The 18,026-nt window shown below is 63.2% G+C and overlaps 2 protein-coding genes across 8 annotated transcripts in view; one reads left to right on the top strand and one right to left on the bottom strand.

Moving 5' to 3' along the window:
* Positions 1-2,520: 2,520 nt before the first annotated feature.
* CNPPD1 (cyclin Pas1/PHO80 domain containing 1) lies at positions 2,521-11,931 on the bottom strand. Its single transcript, XM_073304863.2, has 8 exons — positions 11,458-11,931; positions 9,218-9,320; positions 8,102-8,183; positions 7,058-7,178; positions 6,838-6,966; positions 5,573-5,634; positions 4,853-4,970; positions 2,521-3,923 (listed from the first exon to the last, which is right to left on the bottom strand). The coding sequence occupies exons 1-8, from the start codon at positions 11,524-11,526 to the stop codon at positions 3,228-3,230; spliced, it is 1,380 nt and encodes a 459-aa protein (XP_073160964.2). The 5' UTR covers positions 11,527-11,931; the 3' UTR covers positions 2,521-3,227.
* Positions 11,784-18,026, top strand: part of RETREG2 (reticulophagy regulator family member 2) — a 25,142-nt gene continuing 18,899 nt past the window's right edge. For 3 of the 7 annotated variants that reach the window (XM_073304857.2, XM_073304858.2, XM_073304859.2), the window contains exon 1: positions 11,784-11,910. In XM_073304857.2, the coding sequence (XP_073160958.1) occupies positions 11,820-11,910 (91 nt within the window). In that variant the 5' untranslated portion in view covers positions 11,784-11,819. Of the gene's footprint in view, positions 11,911-13,739; positions 13,971-14,028; positions 14,039-14,615; positions 14,627-14,919; positions 14,930-18,026 lie in introns of those variants that run through there. The other 4 variants (XM_073304856.2, XM_073304862.2, XM_078854753.1 and 1 more) reach the window with 4 other exon arrangements.

Here is an 18,026-nt window from a genome sequence, read left to right as displayed (position 1 = left end):
TTTCCTCCTTTTCCATATCCTCAGTGCAGGGCTCACAAGATTGGCAGCTATGTCTGCTGGGTGCTAACCCGGCTCAGGACCTGGCTACCAAACCCCAATGTGGCTAATGCTGGTTAACGTTGGACAGTGACTGGGTCACGGTAACACCAGTGTCTCTTTGGGCCCATTTATTCCACTGAGATTAATACAGCCCCTGGTGGTTCACCGGTCCCCCCTCCTCCTTCGCAACAGCCTCCTGTCTTGTGCCCAGCCCCGGGCGCAGTGCCGGGGGCTGGCGATTTCCTTGTGTGGGGCCCTGCAGACCCAGCCCCTGCTCAGTCCCGGAGTTCACTTATTAACTGGACCCTGTGAAGGGAGCAAAGGGCAAAGGGGGGCCAGGCATTCCCCACATTCCTCAGGGGGCAACCAGCAGCTCCTCTCCCCACCCCCTGCCACCACTGCAAGCAAATCCAGCCCAAACCAGGCCAGGCCGCTGGGTACCCCCACCAGGGGGCGGTCTCCTGGGCTGGTGAGAGGGGGCCAGGCCATGGGAGTCCTGTATGCTGGGACCCCCCATGCTAAGCAGGGGGCAGTGGGGACTGTGATTGGATGGGACACCTGGGGATTCAGGAGGGGGCACCCTCCGAGTCAGTGATCACAGTGTGGTGGTGCCAGGAGCCCCATGCTGCAGGGAGCAGCGAGGGGGCTCACTAGGGGGCGCTCTCCCAGTCAGTGCTGGCTCCAGCATGGCAGGAAGGGGCACTGGGGGGCACTATGCTGCAGGCAGGGGGGCTCTCCCTTGGGGGTCACTATTCCTAGCAGTTAAGCACCAATACTCTCCGCCCTCCACGAGAGACACGTAACAGGACCAGTCCCTCTCCAGGGGCCAGAAGCAACGCACCCAGATGCCCTGGGGGGGGGCTCAGCTCGCTCTGCCCTGCTGCCCCAGACCTGGAGGAAGGAGGGGGACAGCAGGGGGCTGGCAGGCTGTGCCAGGGTGGGGACAGCCCCTCCATGGGGTGCTGGGTGATGTTACTCATCTGTCACGTGTTTTCTCCTGCTCTCCCCTGGGGAAGCCAGGGCAGGGGTGAAGCGGCGGGGGGAAGGAGGGAACGTGGTTCTGTTGCAGGCAGCTGGGGAGAGAACACACCTGGAACGAGGGCTGGGGGTGTCATGTTATTGACTTGAATTGGGACCATATAGAACATGGTTGCAACCAAGGTCCTGTAGTGGCACCAAATCTTATATAAAGGGGGTCAAATGAGGTGTCTCAGACGAGGTGATGGTTGGCTGATTGTGATGATGCTGGCTGTATGCGGGTATCATTTTTGTAGTTGAAGTTATGAATATTGGCTCTGTACTGTCTGCAGTTCAAACTTATGCTCTGCTTCTCGGTGACACCCCAAACAAGTTGGGGTCAGCTCTGCCCAGCCTGCTGGGTGGCCCATTAAGGACCATCAGCGACACAACTGACCCACTGAGAGAAGACAGACACGCCTGGGGACTCAGCCAGGTGTGCAGGGACCTGCCTAGGGACAGAACTCTGAGGTGTTTCCAGGCCATGGGATGGGCAGCTTGTCTTTGGAACAAAGAAAGAGACCACACGGCAAGAGACTATACAAAGTTGCTGCAGCTCCTCCATCTTGTCTTCAATCCTGCTTCCGACCTCTGGAGGGACTTGGCTACAAACTGAAGCTTTGAACCAAGGACTGAAGGACCCATCCCAGCTGGGGATGTTCTCCAGGACTTGATTTGAACCTGCCATTTATTCCATCCCTGCTACAAGCCTGAACCAAGAACTTGACCATCACTGTATGTCATTGATTCTATTTCACCAATTCTAGCTCCCATCTGTATCTTTTTCCTTTTATGAATAAACCTTTAGATTTTAGATGCTAAAGGATTGGTAACAGCATGATTTGTGGGTAAGAGCTGACTTGTATATTGACCTAGGTCTGGGGCTGGCTTGGTCCTTTGGGATCGAGAGAACCTTTGTTCTTTTACTGGGGTATTGGTTTTCATAACCATCTGTCCCCATACCGAGTGGCAGTGGTGGGGATACTGGGAAACTGGAGTTGCTTGTGTGACTTGTGGTTAGCCACTAGGGTAAAACCAAAGTCCTCTCTGGCTGGTTTGGTTTGCCTTGCTGTGCATAGAAACCCCAGCCCTGGGCTGTAACTGCCCTGCTTTAAGCAGAACCAGCATCGTTACAGGGGGTGATCTGTCATCCAGGCCATGGAGATAAGGAGCAATCATGTTCCAGGTCTCGGGCAGCCTCCAGGGGGCCGGGGCATGGAGCAGAAGACTGTTTCTGCCTTGCTGCATGGCAGAGATGTTAGGCCCAGACCCAGTCCAGCTGAGGCAATTCCTCCCCTCCCACTTTACCAGGCTCCTCCTCCCACACCATACTGCATTGCTGGGGGGCTATGAACCAGCTGCCGTGCCCTGCTCAGAGGGGGCTGCATTTCAGTGGTGGGGGAAGTGTCCCAGGCCTGGGACCCACTGGGACAAGAGGCGGTGGGAGAAAGGCCGAGACGGGTGCACGGCCAGAGCTACCTTTATTGGAAGAGATTTTCATCTACAAAAGAGTGAAAAGCAAGTTTAAAATCCCACATAAAAAGAGCTGGTGCTGGGCGGGACGAGAGCTGGCATGGCAGGTGAGGATGGGCAGCAGAACCAGCCCCTTCTCACCACACCCAGCAGATCCACTCCGAGCAGTCAGGCCCCGTCACTCACACCCCTGACTCCCCTCGGGAGCTTACAGCCCCTTCAGAGAGTGCCCCTGCCCCCTCAGTCTGCTCAGGGTTGCTCCTCCGGACCCTCCATTGTGCAGCCCAAGGGCCCAGAGCCTCATGTGTCACCCCTGCTCCCCCCACGCTCCACGCTGCCCAATGCAGCTGGGGGCTGAGATCCCAGCTTCACAGGGAGGCACCAGTGGGGTGCAGGTGACTGGCACCCCTGCTTTGGGGCACCCTAATCCCCCAGCAGACTTGCTGCCCCCCACAGCCGCCATGCCCCCATGCCAGACCCAGGCGCACGCACACACACACACACCCCACCCTGCATCAGCCAGACCCTCCCCACAGCTGCCCTCCCCCAGTAAAGCCTGAAGGGTCTGGTGAAGAGAAGCCCAACCCACGGGGTACAAATGCTGGCTTGGAACTAATGCGCGGGCCTGGCTCTCCCAGCCCCACAGGCCAGGGGCTCTCTAGGGGCTGACCTGGGACATGGGGGGTCACTGCGCAGCCCTAGCTGGGGAAGATGAATGTCTTGATTCTGCCCAAATTCATGGCTGCCTCCAAGGAGCACTGCTTCAGCCCCAGGGGGCCGGGCCAGTCCTGGGGGCTGGGGGCTGCAGACGGATGCCAGCCCCAGCTGGGGCTGGCCAAGCAGCCACTGCAGCGGAGCGCCGGGCGAGCGGGGCCCAGGCCGAGTCCAAAGGGGGCGAGCGGGGCGAAGGGGCTGCTGGGGCTCGTGCGGTTGGATCTCTCACAGGTGCTGCACCCTCTGTGGAGTTTCAGGCAGTTTGGGCCGAGAGGGGGCTCTTGCCGGGGACCAGTCTGCAGAGCAGAGCCTGGGGCCTCTGTGTAGGACAGCGCCGTCAGCACAGTGCCCCACAGGTACAGTGCCGTTGCCGTTACCCCGCCACCAGGGCGGCGCTGCTCCTCCACCGTCTCGTTCTCCGCCGGGCAAAGGGAGCTGCTATCGGAGCAGGAGGGGGAAGGGGGGCCAGGGAGCGCCAGGGCAGGATCCCGCAGCTGAGTGACACAGGGGGCGAGGGGTGCCCCAGAGCCCAGCGGGCGCCCACCATCCACGGGGAACAGCAGAGGCCGGAGGGCAGCGGGGCCGGCGCTCCTCATATACACGACCTGGTGCACCACGGTGACGGAGGCGAAGACTGCAGCAATGCCGGTCAAGTACATCACGCCCAGCAAGCAGGCCAGCTGTGGGGAGAGAGACTGGTCACCCAGTGCCCCTTATGCCCGCCCGTGCCCGGGGGGAGCCACACAGACAGTTTCCCCAGTGCCCCCCATCGTGAGTTCAGTACCCCTCGGCAGAGCAAAACCGCCATGGCCACACCAGATGCTGGTTAACGCCATGCAGATGACGTCAGGGCTGGAACCAGGGCTCTCCGCTGCAGCCCTCTGCGCCAGGCTCTGACCAGCGGCTGGTGGGGGGTGGGGAAGGACAGCTCGCCACCCGCCAGCCAGCAGGAGTGACCCATGCTGACCTCTGACTCTCTGCTGCCAGAGGCAGCAACGCACAACCGGCTCAGCCCTGGTCCAGAGCCGGGGGGAGGGCCGACGAAGAGGGACCAATCGTCACTTTCGCCGAAGTTTGCCCAGGAACCGCTTCTCCTTTTTGTCAAAAATTCATAAACCAAAATACTATGGCAGAACGCCTCGTATCTCCTCCCAGAAATGCTGCTGCACTGCCTTGTGTGAAATACCCTCCATCGGTTGCCCCTCCCGGACTACATTTCCCATGAGGCACCACCACGAGTGGAGCCTGTGGGGCATCATGGGAGTCGCTGGCTGTGATGAATCATGGGAAATGAAGTCCTGGAAGCAGAAGAGGCCACTGAGCTACATCTCCCAGGAGGCTTTGCAGCAGCAGTTCCAAGTAAAACACTTCTGTTTTCAGGAGTTTGGTTTCTCAAAAACAAAAATTGGAATTTTCCATGGAAAATGTTCCGCTCAAAACCTGTCTGCTGGAAAGCAGCTCCCATCCCCTCCAGCAGGAGGCAGCGCACTCACGGACATCCCCCATAGCCAGCTCCTGGCTCCGGCCCATGGCCTCCTGGTTCTCCCCCTCCCATGGTGCCCCCTTATGGGAAGGCTACCTCTGCCCTCGGGGCCTGGCCAGCTCTTACCTTCACCACCTGCTGGTAGAACTGGCCCAGAGCATGCTGCCAGAGGGACTGCTCCAGCAGGGCACACAGGTCCGTGTAGGTGAACCAGCCACGCTGGGTGCCCTGTCTCTTTGCCACGCTGAGGGGAAGGAACACAGTTAGATGTGTGCTCTGGGCACAGACCCTCCCCTGCCCTGGGCTGGGCCTGCAGCTGCCATCAGGGAATGGGTGGCGACCTCTTGGCAGAGCCTCTGCCCGTGGGTGCCGCTCACGAGCCCCAGGTCCCTGGCGGCTGAACTGTACTGGTACCATGTGCAGCTCTGCTCAGGGCAAGCTCAGGCCAAGGAGGAGCTGCCTTCCCCGTCTCTGCCCTGGGGCCTGGCATGTTGACTCCCCTCAAAGCCCCACCAGGGGAAGAGGACACAGACCCCCCCCACACCAAAGGGATTCCGCTGCCGGGTGATCCAGGCCACCTCAGACAAGCTGTGATTAGCGCGGGCCTCACCCCAGCCCAGCCTAGAGCTCCCTGGGCAAGCCGACAGCCTGCTCCTGGGGCGGCTTCGGCCGGTGGGAGGGGTTCGCAGAATGCAGCAAGGGGGGACCGAGGAGCCCAGGGCATGGGCTGGCCGACATGTACCCCAGCGGATCCGGGTATGGCAGGGCAGAAATGCCATATCTGCCTCAGAGCCAGACCCCTGCCATGAACACCCCCCTCCCCAACCCCATGCCCCAAAAACCTACCATCCTTCCAGCCAGCTCAGCACTTCAAACAGCTCCTTGGGGTCAGTGTAGAGGCTCCAGTCCTGCAGGAAGGGAATGAATGGTCAGGCGGGAAGGTGGCAGTAACAGCCTAAGCAGGCCAGGCGCCTCCCCAGCCCCCAGCATGGACTGAGCAGGGTTAAGAGGGGCTGCGCGGCCATCTGAGGATGAATTCCAGGTCCATTTGGCCCATTTCCTGGCCTGGCGGGGGTGCTTCTCAGCCTGCCCACTCCCCTGGCCCCCTCGTGGTGTGGGATCGCTGCCAGTCTGCGCCCCAGGCAAATCTCCCCTTCTCCACGCCAGCCCCCGACCCCCCAACCAGCCTCAGGTTAGCACCCCCTGCTGCCCAGGATGCTCTTTGAGATGCTTGAACCAGCACTCTCGGGCAGGTGGGGAGCGCCCCCTGCCAGCCAGCTGTGCACACTGCACGGACAACAGCCTCAGGGGGTTCCTGGCCGGGGGTGGGGGTGGGGGGTGGTCAGGCAACAATCGGGGCAGCAGAACTAGGGGGTATAGCGTGCGCGCAGGGAGCAGGCTGTTCCCAGCCCAGGCTGACTGGGGATGGAGCGACCCACAGCAGGGTGGGGCCCACAGCAGACACATTCCTCCACCTCTTATCTTTGTGGGCCAGAGGCAGGACAAGCCCATGGCTCTTGGGACAGGGAGCACCAGGGAAGCAGTCCCGCTGCACCCTGGGAACGGGGCTGGCAGCTCCCAGGCAGGAAGCCCTCTCCCCCTCCGTCAGCTCATCCCTCTCCACGCAGCCTCTGATTTCACCCCAGCGCCCCAGCGAGTGCCGCACCTCAGCAGGCCCGGCACAGCTGCCCAGGCCAGACGCCTCCTGGAAGCCTAACAGACCATCTGAGCGCCAGGCCCAGCCTGGAGCTTGTGCAGCTCCCACCCCGGCAGAGCCCCAAGCAGACCCGGGAGAGCCCTCTGCTAGTTAGCCGGGTCGCTCTCAGCCACTACGAGCTACCCCAGCGCCCCGAGGCACCATTTCTCCTCTGCCCAGCGCCTCTCACCCAGACAGACAGACGCCGAGCAAGCGTGTCCGGCTTGGTCTAGTCAACAGCGCCACGGGCAGGGACGGTCTCTCACTCTGGGTCTGTGCAGCGCCCTGCACAACGGGGCCCCGATCCCTCTCGGGGGGTGTGAGGGGGGAAATGTCTGTGCAGCCCCAGCATAGAGGGCCCCCCCCAGTGGGGTCGGGATACAGGCGCTACAGTGATTATATCAGCACCACTTACAATGGCCCTCAGGAAGTTCATCTCCAGCGCGTTAACAGTCTGCACCCCCACCTTGCCGGCTGCGCCCCATTCGTCATTGAACACCTCCTCCTCCTCTCCTTCGTCATACAGGTACTTGCTGGCAACCATCTGAAAGCCAGGAGCACAGCGCCCGTCAGCCCAGCCCCCGGGGAAGAGCCCACCCCAGCCTCAGCCCCAGCCCACCCCGGGCCCCACTCACCATGGAGATCAGGAAGAGGTCCGAGGAGGAGATCTGCTGTAGGTACTCGGGGTTCCGGTGCCGGAGTCTCTCGATGTAAACCAGAGCCAGCATCATGGAGCAGGGCGAGATGCAGGCTTCCCTGTGACCACGGGGAAGAGCAGGACTTAGGGTCCCTCTGCGGCCCGGCACGCACAGCGTCCCACCACCGCTGAGGCAGCCCGGCTGCTCCCATCCCCACCACGTAACGGGCAGGGCACACCACTGCCTACTGCTGGGTAGAACAAGGCCAGCGGGTCTGTGTGCATGTGGGCACACCCCTAACTGCCCCCAGCAGACCATGCCACGGGGCTCGGATCCTCCTGCTGGCGAAGCTGCGTCCGGCTCCGCAGGCAGAGCGCTGGTTGGGAGCTAACAGGCCCAGCTTGTGCCTGCGGAGCTGCCCCGAGCGTTATGGCGTTCACGAGGGTCATGGCTTTCTCTAGTGGGGAGAGCGGCCCGACCGCAAGGCTCTGGGCCCACTCGCCCCCAGCCAGGCCCAGGCAGGGTAGTTCCGCCTGCGACAGGAAATCCTTCGATCCCTCGCACAGACAGGAACGGGCCTGGACAGAACTGGCTCCCTGCCCTGCCAAGGTGTAAAACCCCGAAGCCTCATTGCTCACTGTTGGCACTACAGGAACCTGAGAGCACCGGGCCCCGGGGAGCGGCCCTGGCTGAGCTGCCCCAGGCTGAAATACAGACCAGACAGACAGGCACAGCGTACACTGCCAGATAGCTCAGGGACCGGCTGTGCACCTCCGTCAGAAAGTGACCTGGGTCAGACCCCAGCCCTCGGCCCAGGAGGGCATCACAGGAGCAGACAAGGGAAAAGGCCCAGAGAAGGTCAGTGCTGGGCCATTGAAATCCAGCACGACTCCACAGGTTTGTGGGGATGCTCTGTGGCAAGAGGCTCCCCATCCAGGCAGCTGGTAGCCACTCCGAAGCGTCGAGCCAGACCAGAGGCCCCCGCCTGCTCCACTGGAGCCTCCGGCTGCAGACAACGGGCTAGGAGGGGTCGCGTCTTACCGAGACACGTGGCAAACGTATTTCTTCTGCAGCCTGCGGATGGGGCTGGGAGCGGCTTTCTGGAGCAACTCGACGGCGATGTCTAGGACAGAGGCAGAGCGGCACAGGGATTAACACCAGCAATAATCCCCCCGCCCCCCAGCCCTACTACCCTTCCCCCTCGCCCAACCCCCATCTATTCCCTCCCAGTGCACAACCAATGCCAGCGCCCAGCCGGGAGCAACACCCGTCCGCCCAGCGGCAGGAAGCTCAGCGGGGAATGGCTGCACTCCCTTCCTTGATTTCAAGAGTGATTTTTGGTGCCTGGCTTGAGACACCTGCCAGGCAGTGCTGAGCACCCGCCCTCGGACACCAGCCCCCGGGAGGGCGTCTCATGCTGGGCAGCCAGAAATCAATCACCAAGTTCAGCATCTGTTACCCCGCTCAGTAGTCAGGTGCTTACAGAGATGCTGGCAGAAGGACAAACAGACACGGGCTCCCCAGGCGCAATGGTAGAACCCAGTGGGGAATGGCCCAAACAGCTCTGAAATTTACACCCTGGTTATCAAACACAATTTGGTGGGTCCCTTGTGCCACGCCACCCCCGCTGGGTCACTGAGGCAATTCCAGGGGGCATGAGCACAGAAGTAAGCGATAGGGCAGAGACCCAGCACAGTGGGCCTTAGCCTCCAGGCTCTACCGTAACACAGCTAATAAATCATAATGAGAAGGGAGACATGCTGGGCACCGCTCCTGCAGAAACACCCCTGTACGCATGCATGGGGGGCAACGCACAGCGGCACCAGGGAAAGGGGGCCAGAGCCTTTCCCCGGCAGCAAAAAGGGAGGTCAACCCAGCTCCGTCGCTCAGGGCTGTGACCAACCCACCCCTCTGGAGGTCGTTCCTACGCCGACCTACCCCCGGGCGCAGCAGAAGAATTCGCCCGCCGACCTCGCTGCCGCCTCGCGGGGAGGTGGGTTAAGCACAGCGCTGGGAGACCCCCTCCCATCCGCGCTGAAGGGCTGCACCGGCTCAAGGGTAGACGTAGCCTTGGCAGGTGGCCGAGTTTATCCAGCCCGTGAGCTAGTTCCAGTCCCTGGCTCAGCACACGTCCTCGCAGACGCAGGCAGGACTCACCTGCCACCGGGCTGGAGAGATTATCCAGGCTACAGTCTTTGTCCCAGCCATAATACAAGCGCTTCCGCACCCTCTCGCTCAGCTGCTGGTGCCCTGGCAGAAACTGAAGACGGGATGGGAAGGATGAGAACAAACCACCCAGCCCTGGTCCCAGAAAGATGAGCTGGGTCCTCACTCCTGCAACTGGATGCAGGCAGGTGGATCCAACTGCAGGCTCAGGGTTAGAGGGACCTGTGTGCTCCTGCCGAGCAATTAGGTACCACGGTGACTGGTGCCATACGGGCGCCTGGACTGATGGGGGGGGGGGTGACATGGGCAGAAAGGGATAGGGCAGAAACCAGAAAATCTCATGTCACTATAGAAATCCATGACACGCCCACAGCTTGAATACTGCCCCATCTCAAAAAGATGCATTCAAACTGCAGAAGGTGCGAAGAGGCCGAGGGCAACAAAAGCGATCCGGGGATGGAACAGCTTCCATAGGAGGAGAGACGCGAGAGACGCGAGAGACTGGGACCGTTCATTTTAGGACTAAGAACATGGGAACATCCACGCCGGGTCTGACCAAGGGTCCCTCCAGCCCCGGGCCCTGTCTCGGACAGTGGCCAGCGCCCACGCAGGGCAATTATCGAGTGATCCATCCCCTGCCGCCCAGGCAATTGGAGGTTCAGGGATCCCTGCAGCCCGGGGTTGGGTCCCGGGCCACCCCGAGGGGATCTGAGAGAGGTCTACACGAGGGTGACTGGTGAGAGAGTGAACCGGGAGGGGTTATTTACCCCCTCACACAACACAAGAACCAGGGGCCCCCCAAGCGGCTTGAAAACAAAGCCAAGGAAGCGCTTTCACACAAGGCCCAGTCAGCCCGTGGGACCCCTTGCCAGGGGAGGGGGAGGGCCCCGACTACCCGGGCTCCTGGGGCAGGAAATTCAAAGCGTGACGCCACCAGGCGGCCGCTCTGTTCAAGCTGGAGGCCAGGCTCGGACATGACGGGGCTGCCGGGGGCTGCAGACGGCGGGGGGGGGCCGGGGCAGGCGGGGGGGAGGCGGGGGGGCGCAGAGCCGGGGGGGGGGCGGGGAGCCGGGGGGGGGCGGGGGCCTGGGCAGGGAGGGGGCGAGCGGGGAGCCGGGGGCGGGCCGGGAGCCGGGGGGGGGGCGCGGGCCGGGAGCCGGGGGCGAGCGGGGAGCCGGGCGGGGGGGCGCGGGCCTGGGCAGGGAGGGGCTGGAGGGCGAGGGGGGCGCGGGCCGGGGCAGGGAGGGGCCGGAGGGCGAGGGGGGCGCGGGCCGGGGCAGGGAGGGGCCGGAGGGCGAGGGGGGCGCGGGCCGGGGCAGGGAGGGGCCGGAGGACGAGGGGGGCGCGGGCCGGGGCAGGGAGGGGCCAGAGGGCGAGGGGGGGCGCGGCCGGGGAGCCGGGGGGGGGCGCGGGCCGGGGCAGGGAGGGGCCGGAGGACGAGGGGGGCGCGGGGCCTGGGGGGGGGGCGCGGGGCCTGGGGGGGGGGCGCGGGGCCTGGGGGGGGGGCGCGGGCCGGGGCAGGGAGGGGCCGGAGGACGAGGGGGGCGCGGGGCCGGGGGGGGGGGCGCGGGCCGGGGCAGGGAGGGGCCGGAGGACGAGGGGGGCGCGGGGCCTGGGGGGGGGCGCGGGCCGGGGCAGGGAGGGGCCGGAGGACGAGGGGGGCGCGGGCCGGGGCAGGGAGGGGCCGGAGGACGAGGGGGGCGCGGGCCGGGGCAGGGAGGGGCCGGAGGGCGAGGGGGGGCGCGGGGCCGGGGGGGGGCCGCGGGCCGGGGCAGGGAGGGGCCGGAGGGCGAGGGGGGCGCGGGCCGGGGCAGGGAGGGGCCGGAGGGCGAGCGGGGGCGCGGCCGGGGAGCCGGGGGGGGGGCGCGGGCCGGGGCAGGGAGGGGCCGGAGGGCGAGGGGGGGCGCGGCCGGGGAGCCGGGGGGGGCGCGGCCGGGGAGCCGGGGGGGGGCGCGGGCCGGGGCAGGGAGGGGCCGGAGGGCGAGGGGGGGCGCGGGCCGGGGCAGGGAGGGGCCGGAGGGCGAGGGGGGGCGCGGGCCGGGGCAGGGAGGGGCCGGAGGGCGAGGGGGGGCGCGGCCGGGGAGCCGGGGGGGGGCGCGGGCCGGGGCAGGGAGGGGCCGGAGGACGAGGGGGGCGCGGGGCCTGGGGGGGGGGGCGCGGGGCCTGGGGGGGGGGCGCGGGCCGGGGCAGGGAGGGGCCGGAGGACGAGGGGGGCGCGGGCCGGGGCTCACCGTGAACTCCTGGAAGCCGCTCAGGGAGAAGGCCCCCTCCTCGTCCAGCAGGAGCCCGTCCAGATCCATCTCGGGGGCCCGCTCCGTACGCAGCGGGGCTAGGAGCGGCCTCTCTCCCCTCCTCTTCCCGGGGCGGGTCTGCGCCCAGCCCTGCCCAGCGCGGAGCGCAGCCCGCCCGGAAGCGGCCGGCGGCGATTCGCCAGCCGGGCTCTTCTGCGGCCCCTTTGCTCAGCGCCCGGATACCGCGGGGATGGGTCACTGAGTGCTCGTGACCGTGAGTCTGATGGGGCGGAGCCAGCCGGGAGACCCGCCAGGTACAGCGCCGAGCCCCCACCCCACCGGGCAGCTGAGTGAAAAGCAGGATGGTCCCGGTCAAGCCCTGGGCTCGGAGCCAGGCCTCCCGGCTTCTTGTTCGCACCTCCAGCTGCGGGGGGAGGAGGGCTGTGACCCTGGGTGAGTCACTTCCCCCTCCGGGCCTCAGTTTCCCCTTTCGGCAAGCTGGGGACAGCAGCGCACCACTCAGGGGACTTGCGCAGACTGATCCGTGGGTGTGAAATGCTTCCTGCTCCTCTGGAGGGCAGGACACATGGGTGAAGGATGGAACATTATTACCTCCTGGCAGCTAACAAGCAGCTGGAGGATTTGAGATTAGGATCCCCCCCTTAACTGCCAGGACAAATCTGACCCCAGGTTCAGAGGAGCAGCCGTGTTAGTCTGTATCCGCAGAAAGAACAGGAGGACTTGTGGCATCTTAGAGACTAACCAATTTATTTGAGCATGAGCTTTGGTGAGCTACAGCTCACTCCATCTGAGACCTTCTCAGAGCTAGCCACACTGAATCTTTCAGAGGGAAAGTCAGTGGATCCATTCACAGCAGAAAATTTCTGGCTGTTAGGAACTGAAACTTTCTTGATTAATGACAGGTTTCAGAGGAGCAGCTGTGCTGGTCTGTATCCGCAAAAAGAAAAGGAGGACGTGTGGCACCTTAGAGACGAACCACTCGGTCATTCTTGCTTGTAGGTAGAAACATGACGAGAAACGGTCACCTTGGCACGTGCAGGAAGTGACAAAGGGATTAAATGCCACATTCTGGGCCCGGGGCAGGCGTCAGCCCAGTGGCTGAGAGGCCTGCCCAGTAACCAGCAGGGACTCGCATTTCCCTGCCCCGCAAGCTGCCTCTTTTGGGCACAAACTCACCCACTGTGAGCTTTGTCACAAGGACATCCCGGCCTGCCGCAGCGAGATGACATTTTGTCAAACCCCCCCGCCCCGGTCTGGTGAGATTGCAGTGGGGGGGATTGGGGCACGCCAGAAACAGCCGCCAGAGTGGTGGTGGTGGTGGCCCGGCGGTTCACCGCCCTGCCCGGGGAAGGAGTGAGTGAGGGACCCGCTCCGCCTGGGGCACCCCCTGGGAGCAGACATGCCAGAGGCACTGGCCAGCCGGGCCCTCGTTTGGAGGTGACCTTGGAGGGAGGAGGAGGGATGGCCCTGCCAGAGAGACTGGGCCCAGCCAGCTGGCTCCTGACATCCCTGCTGGTGGGATCTCCAGGCTGCAGCCCCCCCGGGGCCCCTGGCAGACCCGCCCCCCCGGGCCCCTGGCAGCCCCCTGGCAGCCCCCTGGCAGCCCTGCCCCCCGGGGCCCTGACAGCCCCCCCCGGGGCCCCTGACAGCCCCCCCGGGGCCCCTGGCAGACCCCTGGCAGACCCGCCCCCCCGGGCCCCTGGCAGCCCCCCCCCGAGGCCCCTGGCAGCCCCGCCCCCCCGGGGCCCTGGCAGCCCCCCCCAGCCCAGCCTGGGCCCCACAGCAGAACGCGGTGCCCAGCTGGGCGGCCGGCTCCCCCCCCGACCCGCTCATGCTAAGCTCATGCAAGGGGGCGGGGCTTGGGAAAGACACCAGCGCCCCGCCCCCCGAGACAAGAGCGGCTGCTCCGCGCCCCGCCCAGCCGCAAGGAGCACGCATGCGCCGTTGGAAAAGGGTGCGCCCGCCATCGCGCGACTCCTCCGATGAGGGAGGGGGGGAGGAAAGAGCTGCACCGGAGCACGCGCAGTGGGGTCAGCAGTGTCACGTGAAGAGGGCTACCCCCTTCTGCAGTAACACGTGACGTGACGGGGGCCTGCCGGGCCCGGACAGGTGACGTCGAGCTGTCCGCCGGCGCGTGCGCAAGGCCTGCGGCCGGGGTCACGTGCGGAGGGAGCGCCCGCCTCCGGCCCCTGTCACGTGGCGCCTGCGCGCCCCAGCCGGCCTCAGCGCGCGCGGCTCCTTCCGGCGGCGGCTGACCCGCGCCCCTCCCCCGCTGCTGGGCGCGCGAGCCGAGGAGCCATGGCGGGCGGCGGCCGGGCGGAGGAGGCGGCCGGGCCCGAGGCGGACGCGGAGGCCATGGAGCGGCTGGCGGCGGCGCTGAGGCAGCGGCTGCGGGGCTGGGAGGCGGCGCTGGCGGCGGCGCAGCGGCTCCTGGTCTGGGAGAGGCCGCTGCACAGCCTGGTGACGGCCGGCGGGCTCGGGGGGGCCCTGTGGTGAGCGGCGGGGGGGGGCCCTGTGGTGAGCGGCGGGGGGGGGCGTGAGGCCCCGGGGGGGCCCTGTGGTGAGCGGCGGGGGGGGGCCCTGTGGTGAGCGGCGGGGGGGGGCCCTGTGGTGAGCGGCGGGGGGGGGCCCTGTGGTGAGCGGCGGGGGGGGGCCCTGTGGTGAGCGGCGGGGGGGGGCCCTGTGGTGAGCGGCGGGGGGGGGCGTGAGGCCCCGGGGGGGGCCCTGTGGTGAGCGGCGGGGGGGGGGGCGTGAGGCCCCGGGGGGGGCCCTGTGGTGAGCGGCGGGGGGGGGGGCGTGAGGCCCCGGGGGGGGCCCTGTGGTGAGCGGCGGGGGGGGGGGCGTGAGGCCCGGGGGGGGCGTGAGGCCCGGGGGGGGCCCTGTGGTGAGCGGCGGGGGGGGCGTGAGGCCCGGGGGGAGGCCCTGTGGTGAGCGGCGGGGGGGGGGCGTGAGGCCCGGGGGGGGCCCTGTGGTGAGCGGCGGGGGGGGGCGTGAGGCCCGGGGGGAGGCCCTGTCGTGAGCGGCGGGGGGGGCGTGAGGCCCCGGGGGGGGCCCTGTGGTGAGCGGCGGGGGGGCGGCGTGAGGCCCCGGGGGGGGCCCTGTGGTGAGCGGCGGGGGGCGGCGTGAGGCCCCGGGGGGGGGCCCTGTGGTGAGCGGCGGGGGGCGGCGTGAGGCCCCGGGGGGGGCCCTGTGGTGAGCGGCGGGGGGGGGCGTGAGGCCGCGGGGGGGGGCGTGAGGCCCCGGGGGGGGCCCCGTGGTGAGCGGCGGGGGGGGGGCGTGAGGCCCTGAGGGGGGGCCCTGTGGTGAGCGGCGGGGGGGGGCGTGAGGCCCTGGGGGGGGCCCTGTGGTGAGCGGCGGGGGGGGGTGAGCGGCGGGGGGGGGGCGTGAGGCCCTGGGGGGGGCCCTGTGGTGAGCGGCGGGGGGGGGCGTGAGGCCCGGGGGGGGCCCTGTGGTGAGCGGCGGGGGGGGTGTGGGGGAAGAGGGGGCGTGAGGCCTGTGGGGAAAGCAGCAGGAACCACCCAGGAAACCCGATGCTGCGTTCAGACTGTTTCTCTGGGGAGATGCATTACAAATCTTGTCCATTTGTGAAGTGTGGGGCTCTCTGCCCCAATGTAGGTGCCTTGTCCCTTCCACACACATGCCATCTCATGGTGATGCTGCTGTGGTGGGAGAGTTGGCATTCTCTCCAGAGCTTGATCAGTGCTACTTGTTCAGAAAAACCTGGCGTTGCTTTAGGTCTGGGTGAGACAAGTGTTTTTCACCCTCTCCCTAGGGGACTGAATGCAATATCGCTTCTGGGCAGGGACAAGTGCAGCCCTGTTGTAGGACAGGAAGAAATGTGGTCTGTGGAGTTCTGCACTGTGCCCTGCTGTTGCCCTCTTCTCTAAGGTGCAGATCCAAAACTGCAGCCAGGCTGCACAGCTCAAGATAAGGCATCTTGTGATGTCACTGGTAGTCTCAGAGGGCTGATCAATTTTATTTAAATTTAGGGGATCCCTGGAACTCCTGGCAAGTTGTCTATGTGAGCTGGGCAGAGTTCGCATGTGCCCAGCTTGAGGCCAGTGAACCAGTTTCCTTTGGCTTAATGGCCAGTATAAAACTGGGTGTGAGTTGTTCAGTGCCCAGTTCTATAATTCTCTCATGCATCAATTGCCAGGGTGTATTCGCTTCATCGTCTTTATAGAAATCTAAAATTCCTGTTTTGAAGCCTGTATTTAAGTGCAAATGGAACTTCAAGTGATGTTCCATAGAACCTCATTTCAGAAATCATTTCTAAACACGTTTTGGGACATTTTCCGAGAACCTGGATGGTCTAATGTGAGAGAGGCTTGAGGGGAGACTAAAACAAAGCATAGAATGACCCGCTATCCCCAAAGCATCCTGCAGGCTAAATCAGGGCAAATCTCATGACTGTCTCAGAGCAGAAAGTGTGTGAGAACAGTGGGTAAAGTGCAATGCTAGAAAACCATTGTGGGCAGTTGCATGCCGATGTTAACAAGATAATGCAAGCAGTGTAAAGGGAAATGAAATTGAGTTGCTGCCATACCGCAAAACCATTGCCATGTCTAGCAACGTTAGCAGCATCTAGAATGATCCAGTGCAGCATTAATGGAGGATGCTGCAGGTGCATTAGTAGAGCTGTCATGAGGACTCCAGAATTAATGGTGTCTGTGGGTCACACTGGAGAGGTGCTGGCACTGTGGGGTGTTGAGAGCTTGCACTACCTTTCTAGTACCTTTCTAGTAATTAAAATTCTCCAAAATATTTTTAAAAGACCAAAGTACAAGACTTTTCTGTCCCTATTGCATGTGTTTAATAGCTGATGTGATTGCACTTCTCTTGGGGTTAACTAAAAAATGGCACTGTATACTCCCAGGGGGAATGTACCTGATGTGGGAGTCTGTAAAAAAAATCAACAGTATAGTGAGGCAGGGAGGGAGGGAGGGAGGATGAATCGGCAAATACACTTCACTGTGGGAACATCCAAAATGTGCCCATCCAGGAGTTACACTAACATCTTGCCAGCTGGCATCTCACTTGCTTAAAACAGTCCTTTGCATCTGCCCTGAGTATGGGGGTGCGAACCATGAGTAGAAGGGGTCTCAGCATATAGTACGCCATCTTGTCCAAAGAGGAGGCCTCTGCGCAGATGTTCTTTCTGTCTAATGCTCCCTTGGTCTATGGGCTGCACTTCTGTAGTCAAGATGAGGTCAGCCACAGTACCTAACACAGAACTGCATGGCTTGTGTTTAGCCTGGAGTAACCTTGCTGCTTTCCTTTGACAAGCGCAGACAGGCCTCTCCCTGCTGCCAGGGACGTGCCAAGAGGTTCTACAGGATTTGCCTATGGTGAAAAAGTGCGTGCTCCTGCTGGCAGCTGCCGCTAATTGGAGCCTCGCCCAGGCATGTTTCTAGTTAAATTCTTTGTCCTTGCTATATTAGAGCACTTCATCCCAGGGTCACAGTAGGTTAGTAACCCTAGTAATGTTCTGGGCTGGAAGGCTCTACATACCACCTTGGTCCCTCCACTAATTGATCTCAGTGTTTGCGGACCTTGATCTCTTGCTAAGCCTGTAGCTGCTCTGTATTTCTGTTCTGGCACATTCCTTTCACCCTGCCCTGTGGTGCCTGCGTGTTGTTCCCCCACACACACACACGCACGCACACAACAGCAGCATTAACAGTATTGGAGGATGAGTGGCAGAACCAAGTTGTGGACTGGAATGAAAAACATCCTGTTTACTCATGTAAACAATGAGTCAGGTTTTTTGGCAAAATGTTCAGTCTGTGGTCTTCCAAACAGAAAAGGGCAAAATTGGTCAGAAAATCTTACTTGTTTTAGATGCTGAAACAATGAACAATTGAATCTAAAATTATGGGAAGAAAAAAGGTACTTGACCAATCACTCATTTAAATCATCTTCTATTACTGTTCCCTCTTTCTTAAAATTACCCAGGCTGAAAGTGCTAGAACTTGCTAAAAACTTGCATAATATTCATCGCCTTAAATGACTATGAACTAATGTGCTGAATATAGAGGGTAAACCCAAAGCAGAGCTTTGAAGCTGGAGCTGTGCTGCGAGGCTGGTGTGTTTGGGAGACGGATGTATGAGGGAAGATTAAAGGAGCTAAATGTGTCTAGTTTGGCTAAGCGACAATTACAATGGATTAAATGGGGTGTGGGACACAAGTACATGGGACACAGAATGGTTTAAGTGCCACAGGTGGGGGAAGGCCTGAGTACAGTCCCACAGGGGCTATAGTTGGAGATTATGAGCTGAAATTCAGAAAAGAGACATTTAAGGTGAACAGTAGGAAAAACTTTCTGAGCTGGTATGTTTCTAGCTGTAGAATCATCACCCGGAGGGAAGAGATGGGAACAGTTCTGTCTTGACCCCACTGAAGGGAAAGGGAGGTTGTTTTGCCTGGCCCTTGATAAGACCTAATCTCTCTCCTGAGCTCTCTAACTTCTGATTCTTTGGTTTACCCTGGAGTTCAGCTCTCTGTTGCTCTGCACTAGGGGTGGCCAACCTGAGCCTGAGAAGGAGCC

This window comes from Lepidochelys kempii, chromosome 11 (genome assembly GCF_965140285.1).
Source record: "Lepidochelys kempii isolate rLepKem1 chromosome 11, rLepKem1.hap1, whole genome shotgun sequence".
Taxonomy (NCBI): domain Eukaryota; kingdom Metazoa; phylum Chordata; order Testudines; family Cheloniidae; genus Lepidochelys; species Lepidochelys kempii.
The sequence above is the reverse complement of the archived record's forward strand: the minus strand, read 5'-3'. Positions and strand labels throughout refer to the sequence as shown.

Bases quoted from the DNA above. Each gene is read 5' to 3' on its own strand.
- CNPPD1 (XM_073304863.2), bottom strand. From the start codon at position 11,526: ATGGATCTGGACGGGCTCCTGCTGGACGAGGAGGGGGCCTTCTCCCTG. The intron at 7,179-8,101 runs GTAAGACGCGAC...CCGTGGTCACAG, and splicing joins TACGTTTGCCACGTGTCTCG to GGAAGCCTGCATCTCGCCCT. The intron at 4,971-5,572 runs GTAGGTTTTTGG...CCTTCCCCTCAG, and splicing joins CTGAGCTGGCTGGAAGGATG to CGTGGCAAAGAGACAGGGCA.